This window comes from Cuculus canorus, chromosome 19 (genome assembly GCF_017976375.1).
Source record: "Cuculus canorus isolate bCucCan1 chromosome 19, bCucCan1.pri, whole genome shotgun sequence".
Lineage (NCBI taxonomy): Eukaryota > Metazoa > Chordata > Aves > Cuculiformes > Cuculidae > Cuculus > Cuculus canorus.
In genome coordinates, this window is record NC_071419.1 from 12,249,632 (window position 1) to 12,268,109 (window position 18,478).

Below are 18,478 nucleotides of genomic sequence, written 5' to 3' on the forward strand. Positions count from 1 at the left end.
GGGAGAGGAGTTGCTAAAATGGTAAAAGCAAGACTTTCCTAGGACTGGGGTTTGCAAATAAACTGACATTTCTATGAAACTGGGCAACTTCTGCTCTCGCCGCAGCTGCTACACGTTGTGTACTGAGAGCGGTGCCCTTCGCTTGCAGAGTATAACGCTTCTTCTATAGAAGGTCTTCAAAATATCCCTGAGTGCTTCCTGGCTTGAGCCACTGATCCCAAAAGAAAAGGACCAGGCTGTGTCTGAGAACTCTGATCACTCTGACTAAAATAAAGTGCTATTTTTGGAATTTTTGAGGTTTTTCTCTGCACCCCAGGTAGAAACAAGGAGTCTTTTTGTTCCATCGGCACCTCTTGAAACAGATGCACCACAGAGGGGTTATTCAGCCCCAGAGCTGAACAGCGTACTCTTCATACATTCATTTTTTTATCTTAGCAGGAGCTTTTCAGGCTTGAGTCCATTAGCGAAAGCCCTGATTTAAAGAAATAACAACACTCATATGGCAGAGAAGTCACATTTAGGTAAAGTTCAGTTCAGGCTGCTGAACAGAGCATCTGTGGGCGCAGCAACAGTACAAGGTGGGAATTAGAGCTTGCAGTTGCGAGGTGGGTCATAGAATCAGAGACTGGGTTGGTTAGAAAGGGACCTTAAAGATCATCCAGTTACAGCCCCCCTGCCAAAGGCAAGGAATGAAATAGGCTTACAGTGCTCGTTGTTAGGGCTTGGGAAGGGCCTTCCTTCCATTATTGTCAGATGCCCATTATTTTGGGATTATCGTGTTTAACACGCTATTGCGGTGGATGTTAAAATCAGCACCTGGTGGGTTGTCCTGACACTCACCTGGTTACCTGTAGCTGTGCAGCTCGGCTCGGTGACCCTGGGCAGACACACAGCCCTTTTGTTGGTTCGTTTGATTCAGACGGTACTCAGAGTTCTGCTTTGGGTCACCACGCACCACACAGCACGGGGAGGTGCCTGTGGGCTGTGGTGTGGCTGCTGCAGCACCTCCTCGAAGACGATTCCTGCTCTTCTGCCATAAAATCAGGCCATGGAGCAAGGCAAGGTGACAGTGCTAGGACATCTTGGTGATTTCATTCACCCCTGTGCCTGTCCGGTAGCTGCTGTCACAATGACGGATGCTAAATTTGGATCAGAGAACAGAAAGAGCATGAGAACACTTCCTCCTGCTGCTGCTGGGTCCCTGAGGATAAAATATCGCGGCTCCAAATTGTGGATCCCAGAGAAAAACACGAGGTGGCACACAACACTGCCTCATCCACCTTATGTAAGCCGTCCCCATTGAGATGCTTCCAGCTCTTTCCCTGTGCCTGGTCTCCTTTCCACCTGCCACACCTCTTGCTCTTGGAATTGCCCCATGGTTTCTCATATTTTGCTTTTTCAGTGCCGCTAAAAACACATCCTGTCCCTTTTTGAGTTCCTGAATTCTTCTTGAACAGTGATGGCATTTGTTACTCTGGTCTGAATAGGTACTTAATTTGTTCAGTTTTTCCATCTTCAGTTGTGCCTAGCTTGTCTTCTGCCACAAGAAAACCTTCCTGTGCTCAGTGTGCCTGCTCCCTCACCGAAAGGTGCACAGGGAGAAAGAGATTTGGCGAAATTGGGGAAACTCTTCCTGTATATTCATTTTTCAGGAACACAGTGATGGTGGAAGTGTTTACGATGAGAGAGAATGGCCTCAAATTGCAGCAGGGCAGGTTCAAATTAGACATCAGGAAACATTTCTTCACCAAGAGGGTTCTCAGCACTGGCAGAGGCTGCCCAGGGAGGTGCTGGAGTCCCCATCCCTGGAGGGGTTTAAAAGGCAGATGGATGAGGTGCTCAGGGATCTGGCTTAGTAGTGGACAGGGATGTTTGGACTCTACGATCTCAAAGGTTTTTTTCAACTAAGTGATTCTATGATTTGCAAAAGTTAAGCAGCAGGTTTAATGAGGGGGGTCCATGAGCTTTGGCATCTGGCATTTTTTCTGGTGTTACTCTTTTAATATCAAAAGGCAAATTTTACTTTCAAGGATTGAGTAATCAAACTCTGTATTCACTTTTTCCCCCCTTCTAGGGATTAATGTAAGTTTCTGAAAAGGAAACTTCAGTTATTCCTCATGAGATTCCCCATTTTCTGTCGCACTCAGTTTTGAGAAGCGTTAGGAAGTTGTCATGTATGATCAGTGTGATTGTTTGATTTGTCAAAGTCCAGCTTCTTCACAGAAACTGTTGATAGGAAATGGATTTTCACATCATTTACTCCTTGTGAAGAGCTTTTACACAAACTGTTAGTCAGGCTTTGGGAAAATATACTCAAAGCAGATGAACTTCAGCTTATCTGAGACGCTGAGACACAACTTCTGCAGCTGCAGGACCTGTCCTGGGTTTGCAGTGCCATGCGGCTGCCAGCTACGTTGTCAGAGGATCTTAAAGAGCCAGGAGCCGCTGCCCAGATAGGGCAGATGAGGGACCAGTGACTTCAGAAAAGCATTTGTGCTCCCCTGGAGAGGACTCTTTGGGAGACACACTCCCTGCAGGACACAGCTTTATTCACTACAGAATCATCGCTTGGGTTGGGGTTTTTTTTGGTTTATTTTGTCCACGCTGAGCACAGATCACAATTTTGTGAAGGCCGTGGTGCTAAGTAACACCAGCGCTGCCTGGCAGGAGGACCTGCTGCACAAGCCGCTCTCCCACATCTCCCATATATATTTAAGCACAGCTCCACAGTCACCCCAAGAAGCTGAGTTACCAGTTAGGAAAGTAAAACCACTTTTGCTTTCTCTTCCTCTTGCGCCCCTGTATTGTTTCTGCCGGCTGTGGATCACTGCTGCCGTCAGACAGGTCAGGAGCCAGCGGGTACTGGATGGGACTTTACATCATGGGTTTTGAGTGGAGCTGCATTAAGAATTAATTGCAACTGACTCTGTCGTCATCAATCTTGCTAGACAAGTGGAGAACATAGAATCATGGAATGGTTTGGGCTGGAAGGGACTGTAAAGCCCATCCAGTTCCAACCTCCTGTTGTGGGCAGTGACGCATTGGATCAGGTTGCTCTAAGCCCCATCCAACCTGGCCTCCAGCACCTCCAGGGATGGGGCAGCCACCACTGCTCTGGGCAGCCTGGGCCAGGGCCTCCCCACCCTCACAGGAAAACATTTCTTCCCAAGATCTCATCTCAGTCTCTCCTCTTACAGCTCATAACCATTCCCCCTCGTCTTGTCCCTGCGCTCCCTGATCCAGAACCCCTCCCCAGCTCTTCTGGAGCCCCTTTCAGTACTGGAAGCAGCTCTAAAGTCTCCCCACAGTCTTCTCTTCTCCAGGCTGAACAACCTTGACTCTCTCAGCCTGTCCTCGTACGGGAGGTCCTCCAGACCTCTGATCATCTCCGTGGCCTCCTCTGGACTCACTCCAACAGCTCCATGTTCTTGCTGTGCTGAGGACTCCAGAACTGGACACAGGGCTCCACGTGGGGTCTCAACACAGTGGAGCAGAGGGGCAGAATACCCTCCCTGGCTCTGCTGGTCCCACTGCTCTGGATGCAGCCCAGGACACTGTTGGTTTCTGGGCTGCAAGCACACGTTGCTGGCTGATGTGGAGCTTCTTATCCTTCAGCACCCCAAGTCCTTCTCAGGGCTGCTCCCAATCCATTCTCCTCCCAGCCTGGGTTGATAGTGGGGATTGCACTGACCTGGGACTTGGACCATGCATTTGGCCTTGTTGAACTCCATGAGGTTCACACAGGCTCACCTCTCCAGCCTGTTCAGATCCTTCTGGATTCATCCCTTCCCTCTAAAATGTCGACCACGCCGCATAGCTTGGTGTCATCGGCAAATGAACTGAGGGTGCCCTCAATCCCGGTGTCTGTGGCAAAGATAAATGGCATTGGTCGCAATACCAACTCCTGCGGAGCACCAGTCATCACCAGTCTCCACTTGGACATTGAGATATTGACCGCAGAACATGAAGCATGTCCCACATGCTGTGGAGGGGTGGTTACCATGCTGCATCCATTTTGTGTCAGGTGGAAAGCCCCAGGAGCTCTCGTGGAGGGGCTGTGCTCTCTAAGGCCTGGGCAGCAGGATTCAACCCCGCTTGGCAAGTGATTTCAGATGCAGGGACCTGGGCTCTGAGAAATTGGGTTCTGTACCTTTAATGAGCCCAAAACAAATGTAGAAATCCAACAAATGTAGAAATCCAACCTGCGGTAACCCCGGTTAATTTGATGTCACACGGCCTATTAATCTTCATTTTCCCAATTAATAAAATAACCCAAACCACTTCTTGGCACATGAAATACATTTGAAAAATGGATCACAGCACGTTAGAACCAGGAGCCAAGAGGCCTCGGGCTGCTCCCATCCTCAGCAGGGAATGAACATGAGCAATGACAATTTTAGGAGCTGGGAGGCTGACAAGTCCTTTTGTGCTTTTTTTCCTATGTTTGCTCTAGGAGCAGAGCACCAGGAGCCTCAGGCCTTGATGAGTTTTTGTTCCTGCAGAGCATGTTCATCTTAAAAATTGCATATAAGTCTCCTCTGGCAAGCAGGTCTGTCTGACAGTGAATTCGTCAGGGGCTTTGTTATTCAGTCTGAAATGGAAGGATGGAAAGGCAACCAGGGAGCCCGTGGGGGTGAGGGCAGGTGACCCATCTGGACTCGTGTGGCACATTGACTGTCTCTGAATCCCAACCACACCAACATACAGAAGGCAGAGCATAAGCTCATCTTGGTAGTTGGCAGGACCTGCTCTGCTACATCTGACGTAGACACAGCAGAGCTTGTTTCAATGAGGGTTTGAATGAGTCCCCTATGAAGGACTGACAGAACAGGCTTTTATGACAGTGATTTTCAGCCTGGAGAAGAGAAGGCTCTGGGGAGACCTTAGAGCAGCTTCCAGTCCTGAAAGGGGCTCCAGGAAAGCTGGGGAGGGGCTCTTGATCAGGAAGTGTAGGGGTGGGACAAAGGGGAATGGTTTTCAGCTGAAAGAGGGGGGAGATTGAGATGAGATCTTAGGAAGAAAAGTTCTCCTGTGAGAGTGGGGAGGCCCTGGCCCAGGTTGCCCAGAGCAGTGGTGGCTGCCCCATCCCTGGGGGTGTTCAAGGCCAGGTTGGATGAGGCCAGATCCAGTGGGAGATGTCCCTGCCCGTGGCAGGGGAGTGGAACTGGATGGGCCTTGAGGTCCCTTCCAACCCAACCTATTCCATGATTCTATGAAAGAACAAGGAACACAGTGGCCAGCTTGTACAGCATATGAGAAAACCAGACATGTGGCAGCTTTGGCCCGGTGTGTTCCCAAAACAGCCGCGCTGTTGCCTCTGACGAGTGTGTGTAAAGGCAGAGGCAGCATTCATGCATTATGTAGTATTTTCAAAGTGTGGAGGATGCTTCGACACCTCCGCCCTGGAAATTACTGAGAACTCGCTGGCAGCGTTTTCATGGATGCTGTTTTTCCACCCACCTCTTTCACGGAAGCAGATATGAATATGAAAGCTCAGCAGAGCTGGTTTGTGCAGCCTGTGTAAAACCGGGATCAAGCCATCCTTGTTTCCCTGGTGTCAGAGCACGCAGCTCAGAGCTTGGCCCATGTGTCTGTTTGGGGATGAGGAGGGTGACGCAAAGCACACGTGCCCCTGCTCTCCTTGCTGAGGTAGGAGCCTGTGTGTGCTGTCCCCAATAACCATTGTGCCCTTCTGCTAAAAATAATGCCTTGTCTCTCTTTCTGTGCCTTTTGCGCAGCGTAGGTGAGTGAGGCAGGAGCGCAGGTGCAGAAGGAGCCTATGTGTGTGTGTTACCCTCCAGACAAGCTGAGCTGGAGGGAAGGGTGACACTCTTTATACTCCAGTTATGTAGCATTTTCTCCCTCCAGATCTTCAAATTGCTGTGTTTCTGCAGGAGGAACAGGTGGCAGTCACAGTCCTCCCTCCTCTGGAGCTGGCTCCTGGCCCGGAACAGAGCAGGTTGTTTCCAAAATGGGAGCTCTGGTGGTGCAAAGTACAGTAAATCTTCAGATGTCCCAGTATTGTAAAGAGTGTTCTGCGCTTTGCTGGGTCCAGCTTTCAGTACTCTTGGAGCTTGTTTTCTGTGTCCTAAAATAGCCGTGTGTGTCCATTGTGTGCCCTCCACAGGGGATCCTTGCCCTTAGGCTTCAGGCTATGATCGTCTCATGCTGCCCGAGTCACCCAGTGGCCTTGGCGGTGGGACCCAGTGTCCTGATCAGGAATTTGGGGGGTTGAGTTGTGTTCCCCTGCAGCATTGATGATGTAGATGCACATACAGGCAAGCAGGGCTCTGCTTAGCCAGGGAGCGAGCATTGCTGGCATTGGTATCTTGGCTGCTGGATGCGGCAGTGACCAAGCTTGCAGGCTTCCAGCCAGGATCGCTGTTGCTATAAACAAGAGCGGGGTGCATGTAGATCAGCTGGGATTAATCTCTCTTCATGTTTGGGAGCAGGAGTCTTTAACCCTGAGCAGGGCTTGGGAGGAGGAGTTGGTACTGCAAAGCAGAGATATTCAGCCGTCCTGCCTTTGGCTGCTGGGAGCCCTGTTTCAGAGCCCAGAGGGGAAGGATGACAGAATTTAGCACTCAGTGCTTCTGGTGTGGATCTGTGGAACCACACGTTCTGTGCAGGGAAGCCTCGTGTGTGGCTTTTCAGGCCATAGGAATTCACGTGGCTTTGTGGATTCAGAGCATTTGCTTTGTTGGACTGGATTGCAGGCGCTCTTGGTTTATCTCCCCCTCCCCACGGCTGCCCTGAGGTATGCTGGTTGCACGCATGGTCCTGAGAGATGGTGGTCACATTCGTGGTGGCCCCTCCACAGGAAAGGAGAGCTGTGCTGTTGCAGAGATGCACTAACATGCATTTACATTCTCGCGGTGTGTGCAACCCATCGTGCACCTTCCAGCCAAACCTGATGTGGTCTCCACAGAGCTCAGTGCAACCCCTTTATGTTTTCTCTTTGTCGCATGACAAATGGTTCATCCTCTTCAGCGGAATGTGCTGTCGCACAGCTCACCCCAGCTGTGGGTCCCCTGGGAGGGAGGATGCTGGCACGGATGCGCTGCCGCATGCTCTGATCTCAGCTCTGCCGGGAGCTTGTTTTGTTGTGCCAGTCTGCTGGGTGGAATAAGCGCATAAGCCTTGCCCCAGATCCTGGTGGGAGCACCGGTGAGACTCCCCAGTGTGGCACTAATCTCAGTGCTTTGGCAGCAGGCTCGGGATGGCCATCCTCCTGTGGTAAAGCTGGAGCAAGCATGTTTGTTTCCCAGCAGTTGAGCAGATGACAGTTGCCTTTGTATTGCTGAATTTCTTCCCAATTCTGTTTTGCAGGATCATCCAGTTCTTTCTGTATTGTGTCCCTCTCCTCTGTTGATGCTGCCTCCCGGCCCGCAGGCTTATGAGCATTTCCCTGGGCTCTCTCCCACTTCGCTCAAATGCTGGAATATATCTCGAGGCTAATGCATGAAGAACTGTACCAGGGATTTCTTCCCTAGCTATTACTGCTTTTTAGTGGTACTCTTTATCTCTGCTTTAGCCTACGCTTTAGTTAGGAAAGACTCATGGCTTTCCAGTTCAAGTAACAGTTCTCTGGGGGTGTTCTTCTCTAGGACTCCACACACATCTGGTCACAGAGTATATTAGTTTGTTCCTTAAAAGAATATCAGGTTGCTCCTTAAAATAGAAGATGACATCTCAAGCAGCTTTACTGTCTTTTAGCCTCTCTGTTTGCTCTCTGCTTTGCTGTCGTTCCAGTGAAGGTGGCTCGTTGGCTCAGGTCCCTGAGGGACAAGGCCGTGCTCTATATGGGAGAGAAGTCTCAGTTCTGACTCACACATTGTCTGGATCAGAGCCACGTCTGTCTGTCTTGCAGGAGCGGTTGAACCCAGAGCCTCCATGCTCTGTTCATTTGGCTTAATAAAATAAGAGTCGAGAGAGACTGTGAAGTGTGCTGGATTTTATACGTGATATCTCACTTTGGGTGTCCTCATCTCTCTCAGATGTACGGCAGTAGCAGATCTTATTTTGAGACCATTTCACAGTAAAAGCCTGGCTTTCTGTGAGAGTTTCTCTGCGCACAGCTTGTGAAAAGCCTGCTGACCAAAGGGGGCTGCTCTGCAGGATCAGGCTTGGTTTCCATTTGAAAAGGACAGAGAGTTTCCCTCTCGCTGGCGGTACAGGCTTTAATGCTCCTCTAGTCAGGACTCCAGCCAAGACCACAACTTGCATCAGAGCTTCTGCTGCTTGGCTCCGCTGCCTCCCACCCAGCGGGGAGCATGTGCAGGGGAGAGACTGCCTGGATATCCACACATTGCAGTCCCTCCCCTGCAAGCCCTCTGGATGGCTCTTTGCCTTTGACATTCAAGGTTTCTCCTCTCAAATCCATTCTTGGCTGAAAGAAGAGGTTTTTATAGCATTTGAGTTTTCTTGAACACTGATCTCCCCTGATGAATCTAAAAGTGTGCCATTCCTGTAGCACTTACTCCCTTAGAGACATATGTCCAAGAACTGACTTAAGGTTGTTTCGAGGCCTGGCATGTCATTCTAGTCTCTCTATCTAGGGAGTTCCCGGCAGGATTGCAAATGCAGGTTTCATCCTGCCGTGCCAAGCAGGTCAGGATTCTCCACACCTCAGTGCAGATCGGGTGGGTTTAGCTCACGTGAGTGAACCAGATTTACTGTGGCTCTGGGAGGCACAGCATCACCAAAAGCAGACCCGCGCCCTCCAAGTTCAGCCCACGGCCCAAGCAGACCAGCATCATATTCAGTGCTCAGCTGAGCACCTTTTCTACATTCCTTATATTTTCAATTTGTCTTCTCCACAGCTTCCTTGAAATGATGGAAGCCCGAAGTCGAGGACACACGTCACCTTTGACAACTAACGGGCAGAGCCCCTCCTCTGGCTCCCAGTCACCCATAGTTCCTCCAAGCTCCACATCGACGGGCAGCTCCAGCCCTGGCACCCCGCAGCCACCACAGCCGCTCTCCACAAGCTCCGCCATGTCTCCTGAACCCCCCTCGTCTTTTTCACCAGTGCCTGCACCTGAAGTCCAGCCACCTCACGCGCCTCCACCAGCTGCAGCCTCCCCCGCGCCGCCAGCTGCAGCCCCGCCGCCGAAGCGCAGCATCATTTCCCGTCTCTTTGGGACATCTGCATCGGACCCCTCTCCTCCCCAGCCAGGTAGGTGCAGAGTGTCTCAGGCAGGGCATCACCTGTCGGCATTTCTCCATTTTCCTTTCATTTTTCCCTGTGGGAGGCTGAGTAAAGAAGAGTCTGAAGAGTCCTGTGTGTCCGGTATGCATCCAAGGAGCGCTGTGCTGCCACTCTGTTTCATTCCTGCTTGGCACTTTGGATTGTCTCTCTGTTGGGCTTGGATACAGACCGTATCCCGGCAGTCGGGGGGCGGCTGTCACCTGCAGGAAGGTACTGAACACACAGGGGACGCTGGTAAAATAAGTGTCAGCTTCTTACCAGGAGCACACGTGCCTCGAATAGCACAGGAAGGCCGTGGATCTGTTGGAGTAAGTCCAGAGGAGGTCACGGAGATGATCCAAGGGCTGGAGCACCTCCTGTATGAGTACAGGCTGAGAGAGTTGAGGTTGTTCAGCCTGGAGAAGAGAAGGCTGTGGGGAGACCTTAGAGCAGCTTCCAGTCCTGAAAGAGGCTCCAGGAAAGCTGTGGAGGGGCTCTGGATCAGCGGATGCAGGGGTAGGATGAGGGGAATGGTTTTGAGCTGAAAGAAGGGAGATTGAGGCGAGATCTTAGGAAGAAATGTTTTCCCATGAGGTTGAGGCCCAGGTTGCTCAGAGAAGTGGTGGCTTTCACATCCCTGGAGGTGTTGGAGGTCAGGTTGGATGGGGCTTGGAGCAGGCTGGTCCAGTGGATGGTGTCACTGTGCATGGCAAGGGATTGGAACTGGGTGATCTTTAAGGTCCCTTCCAACCCAGCCCATTCCATGATTCTCTTCTATGAACAGCAGCTCACGTTGTCAGCACAGCTAATGAAAGCTGTCTTCACAAAAGTCCAGCAGCTCAAAGGGGCTCCTGTGCGTTAACGAAGCCAGCGGAATGCTGGTTTTAAAGGTTATTCAGCCAGAAATGATCACGTACGTCCAAGCTCTGCACAGAATTCCCCTCTGGGGAAAAGTTCTCCTTCAGAGCTGCTCTGAGGAGGAGGGCAGCCCACCTCAGCTCCCTCCTCAGCACCACGACACAATGGAGCAGAGGCACGCAGCGATTGGTCCAAGCCCCTGCTAGACAAAGTTGCAGGGCAGAGGCATTGAGGGTTTTGTTGCATGCACTTTTACTGATCTGGACCTTAATTTGCCTGTCACATTCGCTCTGTTTGCGAAGCTAAGTGGGGCTGCAGAGCTGGCACTGCCTAAAACTCGTTAGCATGCCATGGGTTGAATCATCATTTGGAAATACCTTCCCTCTCAAACTGTCAATCCTTGGAGCTCACAGCACTCTCGAGACACCCACAGAAAGAAAGGAGGAGGTGCTGGGAACATGGGTTGCAGTTTCAACTGCTGAAATCTTTTGGGTTTAGATCTGCACAGAATGTTCTGCACCCTGAACCTGTTCCCAGGTGTGACACAGGGCACCCATTCCAGTTGGCTGGTGACTTCCTACCCAGAAACAAACAAAGAGAAGCAAATTAGTTAGAGATCCGTTGTCAATAAAAAAGCTGTCATATTGGTATGAACAAAACAGACACGTGTGCTGCTACCAGCGTTACAGTCTTTGGGGTTTGTTTTTTTCTTCTTATTTTTAAATCTGTCACTTCACTCGAGATCTTGGTTTAGGCTTGGGGCCCGCAGTCCGGGTCTCTCAAGGGTGCGCTTTAGGCAGCTAAGGAAAAGCTGTCAGTGCTATCACGTTTAGGTAGCGTGCCAAGGGTCTGCACCTCTGTGGGAACCTGCCTGTGGAGCAGCTCACTGGGAAGCAGTTGGAAAATCACTGTCACAAAACAACACTTGTTTTTTATGGGATCTGCTATTGAAGCTTTCCTTTGAAGTCTTGCAGTAGTAATCCTTTTGACTGTGTTTTTTTTCTTACACCAACGCTACTCCCTGGCATTAGTAATAGTTTGTATGCAGAAGTGATCTGAAAGCTGTACTGGTAAAGCAAAACCTAGAAAAAACATTCCAGTCTTGTTCACCAGAGGAGCCTGGATGTGAGGTGCAGTCCAGGCAGGAGAGATGGGTTGAATATCACAAATTCTGAACAGGTTCATCGCTTTCGGCCTTTTGATTATGCGAGTTTCATGGGGTTTCATCCAGATACCTTGAGGATGGGTAATGGTGTCCCTGCAAACAAGCTGTATTAAGGCAAGTCTCTGTGCGAAGTAGCTCTTGAGCATTTGGTTACACAAGGCATCTAAAAGCACAGTGTGAAAACTGCTGCCTTTGACGACTGGAAAAGCAAGAGGAGGGCAGCGGGTGAGTTGAACAGTCTGGAAAAAGTAAGGGGATAATGAAGGGATGTCAGAGAGGAGCAGCGCACACATCACGGGTATGAAATCTGGCCATGGGACAGTCTGTCACAGTCCTGGCTGCAGAGGGGAGTCAGCTGCCTTACTGGAGACATTTTCAGACTGTTTAAGAGCCTGGGTCAGCCCAGTGCATTTCAAACCACAGCGGCATGCGTGGGCTGAGTGCCTTCATGCAGGATTCCAGGCTGGTTGGAGCATCCCATTCACAGCCTTCCTCTCCCCTTTCCCTGTAGCCAAGTTCCTGATTCCTGGTCAGGAGAGTGCTATAAAACGCAAATTGCTGTCTCGCTCGTGGTGAACCCTGTGTTTTACAAGTGCTATTGCTAACGCAGATCCTGCTGCTGCCACTCCTCCTCCCCACCCTCCTGCCCCTGTGAAAGTACAGAGCGTGGAGGACTTTGTTCCTGATGACAGCCTGGACCACAGCTTCCTAGAAGACCCAGCCCCGCGGAAGGACAAAGGGAAACCGCAGGCTAAACACCGTGTCGATAGCGAAAGGTAAGGAGAGGAGGATGAAGGGAAGGTGGGGCAGTCTGAATGATGCCTTGGGCCTGGCTGACCTGTTGGAATGGGTCAGAAAGTGACTGCAGAGCCACCAGCTGTTCCGGAGCCTTTCTGGCCGTGGGACAGTTAGTCACAGTGTTCCCTGTCTTCCAGTTAATGGTACACACCTCTCCCTGGGAAAGAGAAACAGCAGTCAAAGCATTTGGGTCTGAAAGAGATTTCCCCTCCACCCGGACGTGCTGAACCGTTGGAGATGTTTTCTCTCTGGAGCACAGTGCACTCTGTGGGAATATTAAGTTTTACCTAAGAATAAGTTCCCACTGCAGAGGCCCAAAGCGTGGCCAAGCTCCTTTGCGGCCTGGCACTGCCATTTTTGAGGCGTTGTAAAGGGCTTTGTGTTTGTTGGGTGACTCTTGAGGACACTCCATGGCTTGATAGGACACTAAAAGAAAGGGTGGAGAGGGTCGTGCTCCCTCAGGAGTGTCACTGCAGATTCCAGAGAAGTCTTAGCAGGTGCCTTTCTTTCTCTCCATGCATTTCAGATGTTCCTTCACAGCATTTTCTCTCTACGTTGGAGAGTTATGGATTTGATGCTGTGTGGTAGATAAGGAATTGGCTGGATGATCACATCCAGACAGTAGTGGTCACGGCTCAGTGTCTGGGTGGATCTCAGTGATGAGTGGTATCCCTCAGGGGTCCGTGTTGGGACCAGTGTTGTTTAGTATTTTCATCGCTGACACAGACAGCAGGATTGAGCTCACCCTCAGCAGGTTTTCAGAGAACACCAAGCTGAGTGGTGTGGTTGACATGCCTGAAGGTCAGATGGCATCCAGAGCAAGCGGGAGAAGTGGGTCCATGGGAACCTCATGAAGTTCAACAAGGCCAAATGCATGGTCCAGGTCCTGGGTCAGGGCAGTACCCACTATCAACGCAGGCTGGGCGGAGAATGGATTGGGAGCAGCCCTGAGGAGGACTTGGGGTGCTGGAGGATGAGGAGCTCCACATCAGCCAGCGATGTGTGCTCACAGCCCAGAAACTGACCGTGTCCTAGGCTGCATCCAGAGCAGTGAGACCAGTAGGGAAGGGATTCTGCCCCTCTGCTCGGCTCTGGACAGACCCCACCTGAAGTCCTGCATCCAGTTCTGGAGTCCTCAGCACAGGAAGGACATGAAGCTGTTGGAGTGAGTCCAGAGGAGGCCACGGAGATGATCTGAGGGCTAGAGGGCCTCCTGTACGTGGAGAGGCTGAGAGTTCAGGTTGTTCAGCCTGGAGAAGGCTTCTGTGAGACCTTAGAGCAGCTTCCAGTGCCGAAAGGAGCTCCAGGGAAGCTGGGAAGGGGCTCTGGGTCAGGGAGTAGAGGGATAGGATGAGGGGTAACAGTTCTGTGCTGAAAGAGGGGAGGTTGAGATGAGATCTTAGGAAAAGATGTTTTCATGTGCGGATGGAGAGGCCCTGACCCAGGGTGGCTGCCTCATCCCTGGAAATATTCCAGACCGGGTTGGATGGGGCTCTGAGTGACCTGATCTGGTTGGAGATGTCCCTGCCCCTGGCCGGGGGTTGGAACTGGATGGGTGTTGAAGGTCCCTTCCAACACAAACCATTACATGATGCTGTGATTCCATAACTCTCTCCTCCGAATGGCTCAGAGCTGTGCTTACACTGTAGGCTGGATTTTTTTTTCTTCCTTTTCTTTTTTTTCTTTTCTGGGCTTTGATGTTTTTTAACCAAAAAACGGGAGAAGGGATTGTGTCTGCTGGGCTGCTCAGGCAAGAGGATGTGCAGTGAGCTGTCTGAGAGCAGGCTGTCACCGAGGAGGTGACCTCAGCACACTCACAGGCTCGGCAGCCCTCTGCTTCAAGCAGCAGTTGCTGGCTGCCTCTTGTCATCTTCATTGGATTAACCAGGAGAGTAATTAAGCGATGATACAGCTCATCTCTGGATTAGGTGCGTTCTGTGTCTTTTGACATCTTTGTCATGATTTAGTGTTTTCCAGTTCATCCACAACAACTCGAAATCAGTGCTGTGTGTGAGGCGTAATGCCTGTCTGATGCCGGTCAGCCTGGATCATCATCCCTTTTGGTTGCAGAACATGCGGGTGTGTTAAAAAAAAAAGAGAAAAAAAAAGAAATAAATAATAAAAGGTGGTGCTTTCTAGCAGCATGCTGGCATACAGAGCATCTGTCCTGCAGCGGGGGCTGAACTGGGGTGTTTTCTGTGTCGAACAAGGAAATGTCAGGAGAGCCAGGCCCAACCTTCCTGGTGTTTACTAGAGGACTGGATCCTGTGCCCTTGAAGCTCCTGAGCTGCAGTTCTGGCTGTGGGGAGGAGGCTGGGTGCTCTACAGAGGCTTCTCTTCTCCAGAATGCCAGGTGTTAAGCTACACCAACAGCAAACATCTCAAACAGCTGTGCAAGAGCCCTGCTCCTTGGTTGTAGAGTTGTCACGTTCTTGGCTGCTGTGATGCCACTCTGTGCTTTGTCCCCAGGCTTGGTAGCGTTCCAGCCATATGAGCTGGTGGGGGCAGAAAGAGAAAGACCTTTGGGCTTTCACAGAGCACAGAGAGGACCCTCATCCACAGCTTCATCCAGCACCTTTGGGCTTTCACAGAGCATGGAGAGGGTAGTGGTTCACAGCTTCATCCAACACCTTTGGACTTTCACAGAGCACAGAGTGGACACTTGTTCACAGCTTATCCTTTGATGTCAGTGGTTGCCATCTGCAGTTAGAATATCTCTGCTTCCCTAGGAGAAGACCATGCACCACATTGCTGCTGATTCAGATGCTCCTTCATTCTCTGCAGCTTGGCATCCATGTCCTACTCTGGTTTCTCCTATAATTCACACAGTTCTCTCAATGGTCTGGCAATTCTGTTTCTTGCCAAAGAAGGCCTACCATGATAAGACAGATATTCTGGAATTCAGAGATGTGGATGTGGTTCCTACCATCACCTGCAATGACTGATTTCCTTCAAGATGCAAATTACAGCCCGGTGACACCCAGGAGCAACATGAGTTCTGTAAGCACCATCCCTAATGATCAGCTTCTGCTGCAGTGAGTGGGTTGTTGTAGCTGCAACAAAATCTACTGCTGCAGAAATTTGTCTCTGACCTAAAGAACACACAAGTTCTCCTGTGAAGCCACTCAAACCTATTGGGGATTTTATTGGTTTTAAAAAATGGAGTACTGGAAGCTGGTTCTCCCTTGCATCTGAGTGAGGAACGAAGCCTGAGGGCATAGAGGTCTCCTGACCATTTCTAAGCAGATATCTGAGTGTTGAACTTGCGCATCTTACCAGCACTTCTTCCAGTTGTGCTGTAAGCCAGGGTAAGCTCTCAAACTACAGAGCTGTTGGAGATATATCAGAATAATGGGCTCTGTGTTGAGAACTTGAGAAGTCAGTTCCCTCACCCAAAATAGTGGAATTGCCTGCCTGTCCGTACACAAGACTCTAACAGTCAGCTCATGCAAGAACACCTCAGCGCACAGTGTGTTTCACATGTGAAGCAGAGATCCTTACAGTCACAGAGTCACAGATGTTGGAAGGCACCTCTGGAGATCATCTGGTCCAACCTCCTTGCTCAGCCAGGGCCACCCAGAGCTGTTTGCCCAGGATCACATCCAGATCGTTTTTAAATATCTCTGTGGATGGAAGCTCCACAGCCTCTCTGGCAGCTTGTGCTGGTGCTCGTCACCTTCAGTGGAAGAAGTGTTTCCTGGTGTTCACAGGGAGCCTCCTGTGTTTCAGTTTGTCCTGCCTCTTGTCCTGTCATTGGGCAGCACTGAGAGAAGAGCCTGGCTTCATCTTCTTTGCATCCTCCTTCAGGTGTTTAAATACATTGACCAGGTCCCTCCACATCTTCTCTGCTCCAGGGAAAGTAGTCCCAGCTCTCATGTGAGAGAGCCTTTCCTCATGTGAGAGGTGTCCCAGTTGTTAATCATCTTTGTTGCCCTTTGTTGGCCTCTCTTCAGTGTACCCATGTCTCTTGTACTGCAGAACAGCCAGATCTGGACACAGGGCTCCGAGTGTGGCCTCACCAGTGCTGAGCGGAGGCGAAGGATCCCCTCCCTCGACCAACAGGGACACCTTGCTGACTTAGGTTCATTGTGGCACCCGCAGGCCCTCTTCTGCCAAGTTGCTTTCCAGCTGGTGGTCCCCAACATGGATCAATATTTGGGACTGTTCCTCCCCGGGGACAGGGCTTTACACTTTCCCTGGCTAAACTTCAGGAAGTTCCTCTGAGGTCATTTTTCCAGCCTGTCCGGGTCTCTCTGGGTGACAACGTGATCCTCTGGTGCATCAGCCACTCCCCGCAGGTTGGTGTCACATGCAGACTTGCTGAGGGTGCACCCTGCCCCATCATCCCCATGATTAATGGAGATGGTACATGGAACTGAGCCCCGTACTGATCCCTGGGGTACAGCACTGGCCTCCAACTAGATCACAGCACATCTCGGCCTAGCCATTCAGCCAGTTTCCAGTCCACCTCACTGCCTGCTCATCCAGCCTGTGCATCAACAGCTTCCCAACAAGGATCTTACGGAAGGTAGCATCATAGACCTTAGTGAAGGCCAGGTATGCACTGCTCTCCTCTCATCTACCAGGACAGTTATTGCATCATAGACTTCTATCAAGTCAATCAGGGGTGATGTGCCCTCGGTAAATCCATACAGGCTTCTCCTGATGGTTTTCTTGTTGTTCACGTGCCTGGAAATTGTTTGCAGGATTAGCTGCTCCATCGCCTCCTCAGGGATCAAGGTGAGGCTGACCGGGCTGTGGTTCTCTGTGGCCTGTGTGACAAGGATCTCCTCATTGAGCAACATGCTCACATTTCCCCTTCCCTTCCTTTGTCAACGATGTATAATAGTCCTTCTTGTTGTCCTTGACATTCCTGGCCAGATTCAATTCCCTTTGGGCTCTAGCTTTCCTGATTTCATTCCTGGATTAAATCCTCCCGGGTTACTCATCTTTGCATCCACTTTGCATTTGTGCTTTGGGTTTGTGTTTGAGTTTGTCCAGGAGCTCCTTGTTCATCCATGCAGACCTCCTAGCATTTTGCCTGACTCCTTAGACGCTGGGATGGCCACTGTTGAGCTTGGAGGAGCTGATCCCTGAATATGAACCAACTTTCTTGGGCCCTTCTTCCCTCCAGGACCTTACCTTACAGGACTCTGCCAGGCAGATCTTTGAAGAGGCCAAAGGCTGCTCTCCTGAATCCAGGAAGGAGTGATGTTAGGAATAAGCACCTTTTTTACCCAGAGCGTGCCTGCAGAACGGGGCTGCTCTTGCCCAGAAATCTGACGGCTGCTGAGACTTAAACTGCTACCGAGACTCAGACAGCTTTGGGTGTCTCTATAGCTAAATCCCAGCAAGGATCCACAGAGATTAATAGAGTCCTGGGGTTTACTTAATGGCACATCATGGTTCTCTGGCTTGCAATAAAGAGAGCTTCCTGAGTCAGTTCCCTTACTGGCTAATTAGCAAAGCAGTTCAGCCTCCCAGTTTGCTGTTTCAGAACTTAATTTGCTGCTCTGTAGCCCGATGCCCTGAGCTGCTGTGGCTGTGGTTGCACTGGATGAGCTGATCTGGCTCCAGATAGGCTCCCCACTTCGCTCCCACTGGATCCATCTGGCCTGGGTTCATGGGTGGGGGCTGTGGGTGTCTGAAAGTGAGTTTTTGCTGTCCCTGACAGTATTCCTGTTCTGTCTCCTCAGCATCCCAGATATTTATCGTAAGCATTGATTAGATTTCCTTGTCCTTGCATCTGAGCTGGTTCACTGCTTTTATGGCTCTGTTTTTGATGCAGTGGTACCCAGCTGCACTCGGCCGGGTGAGGGAGGCTGAGGACACTGGTGCGCACTGGAAGATCCCCGTCTCCTAGAATGTGACCATGCAGGCTTGTCCCTTGGCTTGTGATTCCTTCATCTTACCTGCTTTATTAGGGTTTGGTTTTTTCCTCTTTCTCTAGCCCCAAAAACTGCTGTGGCAGGAGGATTCTGCTGGCTGGCTGTGGGGCTGGCTTTGCTTGCCGCACGGCAGGACTGGTGGAACATGGTCAGTCCGGGTTTGAGACCATGGCCTTGGGTTGCGGCAGGATTTCTCTCATGCCCAGCAGCCGTTCCGTGCACACGTTCCATGCTCGCTGAGGAAACCCTAACGTGCTCTGTGATCACTGGCTCAGATGCAGACCTCGGCGAGTGTAGTTGTTTTTGGTGGGTACCTGTGCTGCCAACACGTCGGCTCAGCACTAACGCAGGCTTGGCCACACGTCAGGCGTTGGAGAGAGCGGTGCAATGTGCTTAGTTTTGTATGTTCTGAATTCCTTCCAGCTGGAATCCCAGGACCACAAGCTGATCCTAATTTTGCATTGTCAGACCTTGTTTGAACTGCAGGAGTGATTTTCCTGACATATATTCACTCCATTGCTTTGCTCCTGAGCTGTCGTTCAACAATTTGTGTGGAAGTTATAGATAGAGGCAGCGCAT

The 18,478-nt window shown here is 50.8% G+C and overlaps 1 protein-coding gene across 6 annotated transcripts in view; it reads left to right on the forward strand.

Annotated features, from left to right (window-relative positions):
- RABL6 (RAB, member RAS oncogene family like 6) overlaps positions 1-18,478 on the forward strand; it is a 64,585-nt gene that overhangs the window by 36,881 nt on the left and 9,226 nt on the right. For all 6 annotated transcript variants that reach the window (XM_054084494.1, XM_054084496.1, XM_054084497.1 and 3 more), the window contains 2 exons: positions 8,823-9,178; positions 11,824-11,989. In XM_054084494.1, coding sequence (XP_053940469.1) covers positions 8,823-9,178; positions 11,824-11,989 — 522 coding nt within the window. The remainder of the gene's footprint in view (positions 1-8,822; positions 9,179-11,823; positions 11,990-18,478) is intronic.